We start from the raw sequence: 11,043 nt of genomic DNA on the forward strand, positions 1-11,043 counted from the left end.
CCCCGTAACACTCGGGAAATGGTTAAACATACGTGGAGTTCAGACAACCAGTGAGCAGATATTAACAGCAATAACACGTAATGCAAGATGTTATGGATTACCAAAGTAACTCATGGACTTATTTTCCGTTGACACCGGAAGCCCGTAGGTGTATTACGCTTTGAAATAGCGATGTGACGTGTTTTTACCTCAGTGAAGACAGCCAAAGCGCGTTCATCGATCGCCTGAAGGGGTAACGTCAGATTAGCTTAGAAACGTGACTTGATCTTTCAGAAACAGACCCACCAAAAATGCCTGGAAACATGTCACCAGTACCCGTCCTACCGTTGGTGATCAACTGTTTCCTGTCTATCCTCGGCTGCATGGCCACATTGAAACTCATCCCTGCTTTCAAAGACCATTTCATCTCAGCCAGATTGTACGGAATGGACCTAAACAAAACGTCCAAAAAGGAAGTGTGAGTAATTGTGTTATCTATCCTATGATCTGTTAGCCTAAATATTATTTTCGGTAAAAATGTATCTTTGTTTGGAAGCCAAGTGTGCTCATTCCCTGCTCTGATTCGCGTTTTGTTTCTCTTCCTGTTTGCAGCCCAGAGTCCCAAGGAGTCATCAGTGGGACAGTCTTCCTCATCATCCTCTTCTGCTTCATCCCGGTGCCTTTCCTCAGCTGCTTTGTAGGAGATCAGTGCAAGGGCTTCCCACACGATGAGGTGGGTCGACTGATGCATAATACACATCTGATACATCTGATACTCAACTCTGTGTTGTTTTCTTCTTCTTTTTGTAGTTTGTGCAGCTGATTGGTGCACTTCTGGCCATCTGTTGCATGATCTTCCTGGGCTTTGCTGATGACGTGCTGAACCTGCGGTGGAGACACAAGCTCCTGCTTCCCACCATTGCTTCCCTTCCACTGCTCATGGTGTATTTCACCAACTTCGGCAACACGGTCATCGTGGTGCCCAAGCCCTTCAGAGCCCTGCTGGGGCTGCATTTGGATTTGGGTGAGTTGTGCGGCTGTTTGCGGCAGTGTCTGGTTAGCAGCGGGCTAAGCAATGTCCGGGTGCTTTTCTACCCCAGTCACATCCTCCAGCTCCCAAGATGTTAACTGCGAAATATGAATATGTTTTCTGGATACTGTGTTTTGTTGTCGTTTCACTTGATGGAGGAAATGACACTGCTGCAGGCGCTCTGTGAATTGCATCATGTCCGATCTTCTGCAGGTATTCTCTACTACGTCTACATGGGAATGCTTGCGGTTTTCTGCACGAATGCCATCAACATCCTCGCGGGCATCAACGGCATCGAGTCAGGTCAAGCCCTGTTTATCTCCGGCTCCATCATCGTCTTCAACCTGGTGGAGCTCAGTGGTGTGTGGCCTCTCTCACAATTCCTGAAACAAGTGACGATAGGTTGGAAATAAGTGTGGAATTATCGTATCACACAGGTGGAATTTATCCCCCTCATCAGACTGAATGTGATGCTGCATGATTTATGACTGTGGATGTTTCACCGTGTACTTCTTTCCTGTTGCGTGACATGCAAATGGCTGAACATATTTTGTCTTCATCAGGAGATTACCGGGATGACCATGTTTTCTCCCTCTACTTCATGATACCATTCTTCTTCACCACATTAGCACTTTTTTACCACAACTGGTAAGTCAAACCTATTACCTGAGGCCGTTTTCTGAAAAAATGTTTGAAAATGCACAGGCATATATTATACGTCAGTGCCTCTAAATTCTGTCAACTTGCAACCCTTTTTTGTCACAGGTACCCTTCGTCTGTGTTTGTGGGAGACACCTTCTGCTACTTTGCTGGGATGACCTTTGCTGTAGTCGGCATCCTGGGACACTTCAGCAAAACAATGCTGCTGTTCTTCATTCCTCAAGTGGTTAACTTTGTCTTCTCCTTGCCTCAACTTTTTCATGTCATACCCTGTCCCAGACACCGGCTCCCCAGGTAACAACCTTTAAATACGTTTTTGACATATTTTCATTCATCATTTATGCTCATTATGTATTCTCAATGTCCATCATTCATTCATCCTCTTGACTTTCTCCCAATGAAAGGCTGAATCCAGACACAGGCAAACTGGGGATGAGCTACTCTAAATTCAAAAGAAAGGACCTCTCTAAATTAGGAAACCTCATTCTTAAGGTAAAAGCTCTTGCACCTGTTTATTCTCTTATTTTAATGCCGGACAAAATTACATTTTACCCAAGATATTGTCCTCAAATTGCTTTATGTCCAACCAACAATCAAAAATGCAAATACCGGTATATTGAATTAAAAACAATATATAAAACCGAGAAAAGCAAAAACAATTCTTGCATTTGAGAAGCTCGAACTAGAGAATGTTTACCATTTTTACTTGGTAATTTAATTAAACAAGCAAGCGTCTGGCAAAATTGAAAATAAACCAGAAAGCCAATACATTTCTCTGTCTCTAATCATTTAATAGACTATTACTATAAAAGGTACTCGTAATGAGTATTGGTATAGCTGGGTAAACACACAGTAGAGTAGCAGGTGTACTTCTGTGTTTATTGGGTTATAACAATAATGTCTCAATGATCCTCAACAGGTGGCCGAGTTATTAAAGCTGCAAGAGGTGCGAAGAGGCCAGGAGGGCGATGATGGGTTTATCGAGTGCAACAACATGACCTTAATAAATCTGGTCCTGAAAATACTCGGCCCCACCCACGAGAGAAACCTCACAGTCATCATGCTCGTCATTCAGGTATAAAAAATACCCTGGAATAGTGTTGGTCGTTGGGAAGTATGTGAATGTTTCACTGGCTGCTCATTTCTGTGTCTCTCCCAGGTGATGGGCAGTGTACTGGCTTTCGGGATCCGTTATCATCTGGTGCGTCTCTTCTACGACTCCTAGACAGCACTCTGGGAAAGAGGGGAGAGAGCATTGGCTGAGAAGATATGATGTTGCTTTGTGGAACTATTTTTACAGGCTCATGGTTCATCTGCCTTTGACAGGCTCCATTACCTCACTGTTACTTTTCTGCGTCAGACTCTACTTACAGTATAGACCCAGTAGAAGGTTCAAAGCTGTATTTCACTTTGTACGACATTTTCACGTACAGTGTTCCAACGTAAACTGCTCGGGGTCTGACATACCGGTAAACAGCAGTACAGTGTGTTTTTCTCCTGAATTTCAGTAATTACAAGCAGCAAAAAGTAACTCTGTCTTAATGATCTTATGTGTCCAACCTGAAAGTATATTTTTGTACTTGTTTTTTAAAGGAAAGTACAGTAAGTGGGGATGGCCTTTGGTTTTCAGGTCAGCCAACATCAATAGTTGATGCCACTAAATTGCTTCGATTTGATAAAAGCCTAATGGATGTAGTAATGGAAAATATCAAATGTTAACACTGCAATGGTCCATTACTTGAATCTGCTGTTGAAGCAAACATGGCTTCGGGAAAATGTGCCCACTCGCACTTAATTCACCATGACTATCAATCCATGCAACATGAGTAATATTAATGAATAAGTTAATATATAATTGTTATTATTTGTTTGTTACCTCTGAACAAATGCACACACAATGGTCATTGTGAAGAAAAGCAGTGACGAGATGAGGCTTTAATCAGTCTGAGAACCAAGAATTAGGTGGAGACAGGTAAATAGAGGGGATATTAAAAGAGTTGTTGACAAAGTTACTTTGGGCTGTGGAAGGTGAAGGGTGTCCTGATGAGAAAAATGCTAATTGTTTATACCTTTCTTGGTATTATAGCTGTATTTTTATGACTGAAATGCATTTTTCCACCCCGAGGGTTCAGAGGACATTAATGTGAAGTAAACATGGCACTGGAATATTTTGCTTCGGAATGTAATTACAACTGAGAAACTGTTTACTGTTGAGATGGAAGCCTAACATTGAGAAATTAAAGCTGAGAAAATGAAAGCACAGGATTTTGCCATCACTATTATTGCTTATTTAAGAAGTATTCAGTTTCTTAATTAGAAGGAGCGGTGTATAAATACTTGACTACAACTAAAAGTCCTGCCTTCACAATCCTATTATCAGCTAAATGTATCAAAATGAAAAGTTGTTATCACCTATACTGTTATTAGATAATGTTATCAGTGTGTATATCGGCCAACAAATACCAAATTGCAGTGCAGAAATGCCAAAAAGCAAGAGCCAACATCTTGTTCACAATTCTTAAGGATTGTTATTGACAAGGTTTGTTTATGTTGTGCTTTGTGTTAATAAAAAACATCTGATATTTTCATCTGACTTTATAGACGCTAGTCAGTCAGTACCTCAAAAAGTCAGTATCAAGAAGGCTCTTCTTCTACCTTATAGTGTTCTTATGGTGTTTTAACCTCTAACACTGCGTAAACTTTGTTTTGTACATAAAAATCTTAATCTGTAAATTGTAAATATAACTGCCAAATAAATGTAGCGGTGTAAAATGTACCATATTTGTCTCTGTAAACGAGCAGAACGGAAGTATAAAGTATCTCAAAATGAAAGTAGAAGTACTTCTGCACTCAAGTAGACACCGGTGTCTGCTTAAAGCGGTACATGTTACACCCGGAACTATATAACTACACTTTGGTTTTGGGGAGACATCTGCGCAGCACACAGCCCGCGGTTGGCCAAAACAACTCATGTTTACATCATGTCAGTGCTTTTGAACAGCATCGTATTGTGTTGAAGCTCCTCTTCGAGTTAGAATAGAACGCACTATATGTTGTATTGTTTGCTAAAAGTGTTCCAGGATGATGTTTCTAAAGCTCTAGCGTTGAAGAACTGGCAGATGTTTCAGAAACAGTCTCTGGTTAGTGGTTACACTTACCAACCAGCACCCGGTGTTAGCTAGCACCAGGTTGTGGTCAAACCCGGGCGACGTGTACAGCTCCGGTCTGTGCGTAAAACACGCTGCAGCGAGTCAATCTCAGGTGCAACGAAATGCCTCCCAACAAACGGAGCCATAAGAAAACACTGAAATTGGTTTGCGAATGGAGTTCGTGCCAGGAGACGTTTAGTCGGATGGATAATTTCTGCAAGCATGCAGAGGTTCACTTTAGTGCTCTAAACATGGCGGAGGAGGACGAGGAAGAAACGGAAGGTGGGGAGTTGTTAAAGTAGCTGCCTGTGGCTTTGTTCATGTTTATTTACACCTGCATCAAGTTGTGTGGAAAAATAGTTATTGCCTCATTTACATACAATGTGCTGTAGTGTATTAATTGACAGATGATAAGCGAGAGATATTGCTGCATTGCGTAGCCCCCAAGAGGTTAAAGTCTAATAATGCAAACTCTGTATTTTTTTTTGTGCCAAGGGGAGAGAAACTGTCTTTGGAGAGACTGTGGTTTCTGCTCTGTGGAGGGTCCTGAAGAGTTGCGCAGACATCTGTTCTTTCACTGTTACCACACTAAGCTGAAGCAGTTGGGTCAGCAGGTGCTTAAGCCAGAAATTGGCACCTGCTCCATCTGCCACCAGAACTGCAACCTCATCCCCGATATCCCAGACAATTTCATCTGCCTTTGGGAGGACTGTGAGGTAAGCTCGACCGAGGCCGGTGCTGACGGAGCAAAGCAAGATGACTTGTATGTTTGAATGTCTTCCTTTCAAGTGTGTGAAGTAGAGTTTAAACCTTTTGTTCTTGGACTCTAAATAATTCTGGATATATCTTCTTTCTATCCACATTTGTTAAAGCAACCGCCGTATGAAAACCCAGAGTTCTTCTATCGCCATGTGGAGATGCATAGCCTGTGCATTGACATTCCAGTGGGAGACTATGAATTCCCAATACGCTGTGGATGGAAAGGTACGTCATTTAACATGATTCATCTCAGGATTATAGATCAGAAATGACAATGTCAGTGAAGATTACGCGCCCTCACTCTTCAGATTGTGAAGCCACCGCTAAAGGACGTCCTAAGCTTCGGGAGCACCTGCGCAGCCACACCCAAGAGAAGGTGGTGGCATGTCCAGGCTGTGGGGGCATGTACGCCAACAACACCAAGTTCTTTGACCACATCATACGACAGAGCGCCATGGAAGGTAACATTCCTGTCAGAACTGTGGCAGGAAAGTTAATAACAAGGTTTGCAACGGGTTAAGATTTTACCATCTTGCTTTGTGTGTGTGTGTGTGTTGTAGGTCAGAGGTTCCAGTGTTCCCACTGTTCCAAACGTTTTGCTACAGAGAGACTACTGAGAGACCACATGAGAACCCACGGTCAGTCCCTCCTTCCCTCCCATGTGCTGGGGAGGACTTAAAAGACCACGCGGCTCTTTTTGCAAACTTAAAATCACACACAGCTTTAACTCTTACGACCATTTTCCACACCATTCCTGACATGTTTACATGTATTTATACCTGCCAGGTAGACACTGGTGTAGGAGCCATTATTTATATCTGTGTATTTGTCCACTTATAGTCGTAGCCTCAAATTTCAGCCATCCTATCACCACACGGGGTTTTGTTTGATTTTGGGTTTTTTTCTTCCCAAAGCTTGGACCCTTACATACTTTTACACCTCCCTGCTCCGCTCTTCACTTAAATATACACATTACACTTTAATAACAGTGCAGTATTATTAGCTGATCTAACCTCGTCACTGGTTTGTCTTTTTCTTGTTGGTACAGTGAGCCACTACAAATGCCCGCTGTGTGACATGACTTGTCCGTCGCCCTCTTCACTCCGCAACCATATTAAGTTCCGCCACAGCAACGAGAGGCCATACAGCTGTGAATACTGCGAATACAGGTGTCTATCCTCTGAAGTTGCAGCTGTGCATAACCAGATTAAGCTGTTCAACACACTCTTGCCTTGTTGTTTTCTTAACAGTCCTTCACTTTATTCTGTATTTGCAGCTGTAAGAACCTGGTAGACTTGCGCAAACACCTGGATACTCACAGCAGCGAGCCGTCGTTCCACTGTGATGTTCCCGGCTGCGGCTTCAGCTCTCGTACCCTCAGCACCATGGACATCCACCACAAAAAAGTGCATAAGGTGATGTGGGAAATCTTTTAAATGATTGTTAACTTGCACTCTGAATGTCATTTGTAGTTCTCAAATGTTGTCTTTCTGAATCAGGGTAACTTTGTAGCTCGCTACAAGTGCCATGTGTGCGATCAGTGCTTCACCCGGGGCAACAACCTAACTGTCCATCTGCACAAAAAGCACCAATTCAAATGGCCCTCTGGACACCCCAGGTTCAGGTAAGTCTTGCATCGACAAAAACAGATCAACCCAGCAATGCTGAATTTGAGATGTGTGTGTGGGGGGGGGTGTTGCAGCACTGATGGCCTCTTCGTCGCTCCGTCAGGTACAAGGAGCACGAGGACGGCTTCTTGCGGCTGCAACTGATTCGCTATGAGAGCGTGGAACTGACGGAGCAGCTGATGAGGGAAAGACAAAGTAGTCAAGCGGAGGAGGATGATGACAATGGCCAGACTGAGGAGGAATGCCCGGGGGCAGCTCCTCCGGAGTTGCAGGTAGAACTGAGAGGGGTGCTGCTGGAGGAGCAGAGGACCGAGGAGCCCACCGCCGCCAGCGTTGAGGAGGCCGGTCAGGTCACGTTGTACGTTCTCACTGGAGGTTTATCACAAGCAGGGGAGGACTAGGATGCTGCTCAGCAGCACGGAATGCAGGCGGTTTGACTGCTGCAGTCCTGCATACACGTCCTATACATGACGGGGCATTCTGTTATCAGCTGTGCAGTTCCACACATGTTGTAAGCCTTTAATGGGGGCTGGAGACACTTAAAACTGAATCAACGGAAAGGATGCGTACTCCATGATGACCCATTTTGACTACCAGCCTATGTTTTTGGGGCTCCCCGGGTGCCTGTCATTGGCAGCTCTCCCTATATACAGGGATGGGTCAAATGCAGAGACAAATGTCCCCCTTAAAGGGATAAAGAACAGTATACATTCTATTCTATGCTAGGTGAACCTGTTTTTATGTGTTTTTTGTTTACTGATGTTGAGCCTGTGGATAGTCTGTTTTCCAGTGTTGATTATTATTTCCAGGTTAATTATTGTATCTTACACTGTAACATATTCAGACAGTTGGATGCTAACGGTGCGCTGCCTAGTGGGTTGCCATTCTCTTTTCGATGGTAATTCTGTCCCAGATATTCAGAAACGCATCAGCCTCACCTTTTTGAAGAATGGCGTGCTGGCATTAATATTCACCAAAATGTGTGGAATCCAGCTAAGAGGGCATACCTCATTGGCTCAGTGTGTATTTTGTTTTATGCTTCATCTACATCTTAAATAAAGTCATGACACAAAATGTTTGCAAAAATCACATTACAATTTTTCTTTGCCTCATTCATATGTATTTAATGTTGCACAGAAAGAAAATGTGTCTTTAGTGGTGCACACAGTATTTATTCATTCTAACAAGTCATTAAGAGAGGAATATATGCATCATTTTGATAGTCATCAAATGCTTCACAGGTAGCTGCATTGATAGTATTTACTGACTGTGCTTCATTATGGCGCCCCCTGCTGAATCTAACTGCTCTACTGCAGCTCTATTATGTGATTATATCGGGCTCTGCTAAACTAGACATTATATTGCTGTAAAATGTTGACAAACAGCTATAAGGTGACTGAAATGTCGCTCTAGCATTATTCACTCACAAACTATATCTCGATGGACTGTTTTAAGGTACACTTCTACTTTCCTCCTTTTGATAAAAGAATATATTCAGCACAAAAATGGGCACATACTGTTCATTTGTTTTATCCTACTACTCAAAGGTACGTACTTACAATATCAGTGATTCAAACAACAAAGTGACCTGAACCGACCTGAATGTGATCTTCTCATCAGAAAAGCTGCGGTGATCAGGTGACCTATAAATCATGTCTGTCGCAGCATGGCAGACAGTGCGTAGTGGCATTAGCAGTGTGTAGAAGATTAGGCAGCACACAGCTTAGTTGAAGTGTTACTGCTCTCTGCTTCTTCACTCTGCAGTCGGTGAACTCTGCTCTACTGAGACGGCTTCTAATGGCTTCGTGTCTGTTGACTTTGCAAGAATGATGATTTATAGGATGTTGCTGGACAGCAATATAACTTAGACGCAGCTCCCAGATCCATCTGCAGTTATTTTCACAGGAACTGATTGCATCTGAAGATGGACGCCATGAGGTTATATCTACTGCTGTTGCTGATGCTTGGGTCCTTCCAAACAGCCAATTCTCAGTTTCCTGGATGGATTGGTGAGGTGGAAGGTAGTGGTAAGACCTCCTATAACGGCAGTTTGATGTTATTTTTCAATCATGCTTTGGCAATGGGTTCCTCTATAACAACAATAACACATTTATTTATCTTGGCCTTGAATCCTAGAAACACTGGCTCGGCCAGAAGTCCCTGTGCCAGATGTGGACTATAATGGCGTGGTTTATGGTAACGACTGGTGGGTGGGCTCTGTGGTGAGGTACACCTGTCGCTCTGGCTTCATGCTGGTGGGAAACCCAACCAGATTCTGCCAGCCTAATGGCCTCTGGACCCCGAGAACCTACCTGCCTCAGTGAGTAAACGCAGATCCCATGATCCCTCATGAACCGTCTAGCTTTTGATATGACCTCCCTCTACATGCCTTTTTAGGAATGTGTCAGCGGGGACGCATTGAAATCAGTGAGAGGGAACTAAATGGGACGTGCAACTCCACCTGTGCATATAAGAGCTACTTCGGCCCCCCAAAAGGAGGCTGCTCTCGGATCGACAACTGTATGAAGAAGGAGACTGGCTGGAAGCGGTTCTTTGCACAGTGCGTCCCTTGCATTTGTGACTGCGCTTTGTCATGTGGTGAGTAGCTTCCTCATCACACGGTCCAGCATAAATGATGAACTGATGCAAATACACTTAATTCATTTATTATTGCTTTAAACCTGCATAGAACACCTTTTGTCTTTTTATTTTTTAGCATCTACAGGCTAAAATATGGAGAAAACAGTATGTTGGCTGTACAGTGAGACATCAGATGAAGAGGAAATACACAGACAGCTTGTCCACGGCAGAGCCACGCTATGTTTTTGCTGCTTCATCCAATTGTGTGGACAAATCAGTCGACCAAAATCTGTATGATTTAAGACATTGATTTAATCTGTCTGGCACACTGAAGCCTACAATTTCTCCTTGATTTCTAAAGATAGGATTTGACACTGTGACAAGAAGATATCAGTTCCTGAGGTTCAAATCCCTGAGAGTCAGGGGTGAATCATCAATCTGTGTGATGTAAGGGTAGCGACGGGGTCAGAAAAGAAGTCTTCGAGGCCGGGTCAGACTTGGGTCAAATAATTATTTGAAATACTTAAAATAAAAGGTTTTACCTGAAGTGCCAAGTGGTGGTCTGTGTTTGATAAGAAGCTCATTTGGGTTCGGCAAATGATATCTCAGAGGATGCACAGTATTTGGTAGCTCAGACAGCACTTTCTGGTTTAAATGAACTTGGTACTATAATTCTATGTCACAAGTTCTACCCACCAGGAATATCTCGCATGCTTTCTTTTAACATGCGTCTGTAAACATGTTTGCATTTCTAGTGAGAGGAAGGAATAAAGTCAAGGAGAAAAGGATGTGAAACCACAGAGATTAGTGTCACTGCTCGTCGCTCCTCCTCTCGGTCCATCTGTCTTGGAAGATGAAACCGTAATGGTGTTACAAAGGGAGGAGCTTTGGTTCGGGAGCTCAGGAGTCAGTTAACACGAGGAGTGTTGAAAACTTCTTGTAAACATGATTTTTTTTTTTTAGGAAGTAGACCATGTTAACTTTCTAATATGTAAATCATCTACCGTGGGAAAAAAACACCAAAATATAAATGTTTTTGTTGCAAAATCAAATCTTTAATTTCATAGAGATGGATTGTATCGACGTGAAATGATGCATCTGAAAGGAAGAAAAAGATTGTGCTCCCCTATCTGAAGTCAAAGCATCCACACCTGCTTTGCAAATACCCATTTCATTTCAAGCTTTCGGTGTCGCAGACTTAATTGACTGGATTATTGTGCTGGATTCTTTCGAGTCAACCCAGAACCTACTTGGTTGA

The 11,043-nt window shown here is 43.0% G+C and overlaps 2 protein-coding genes across 2 annotated transcripts; both read left to right on the plus strand.

Annotated features, from left to right (window-relative positions):
- On the plus strand, positions 1–4,018 carry dpagt1 (dolichyl-phosphate (UDP-N-acetylglucosamine) N-acetylglucosaminephosphotransferase 1 (GlcNAc-1-P transferase)). Its single transcript, XM_079283220.1, has 9 exons — positions 1–457; positions 592–712; positions 790–1,003; positions 1,223–1,369; positions 1,573–1,657; positions 1,775–1,963; positions 2,074–2,161; positions 2,589–2,744; positions 2,829–4,018. The coding sequence occupies exons 1-9, from the start codon at positions 291–293 to the stop codon at positions 2,892–2,894; spliced, it is 1,233 nt and encodes a 410-aa protein (XP_079139346.1). The 5' UTR covers positions 1–290; the 3' UTR covers positions 2,895–4,018.
- Positions 4,019–4,682: 664 nt separating this feature from the next.
- On the plus strand, positions 4,683–8,247 carry hinfp (histone H4 transcription factor). The gene is made up of 9 exons (XM_079284009.1): positions 4,683–5,100; positions 5,314–5,534; positions 5,691–5,802; positions 5,886–6,038; positions 6,138–6,215; positions 6,626–6,746; positions 6,854–6,992; positions 7,077–7,201; positions 7,309–8,247. Exons 1-9 carry the CDS (start codon positions 4,941–4,943, stop codon positions 7,604–7,606), a joined length of 1,407 nt encoding a protein of 468 aa, XP_079140135.1. The 5' UTR covers positions 4,683–4,940; the 3' UTR covers positions 7,607–8,247.
- Positions 8,248–11,043: the final 2,796 nt, after the last annotated feature.

The sequence above is a fragment of the Melanostigma gelatinosum genome, assembly GCF_949748355.1.
Source record: "Melanostigma gelatinosum genome assembly, chromosome: 14".
Lineage (NCBI taxonomy): Eukaryota > Metazoa > Chordata > Actinopteri > Perciformes > Zoarcidae > Melanostigma > Melanostigma gelatinosum.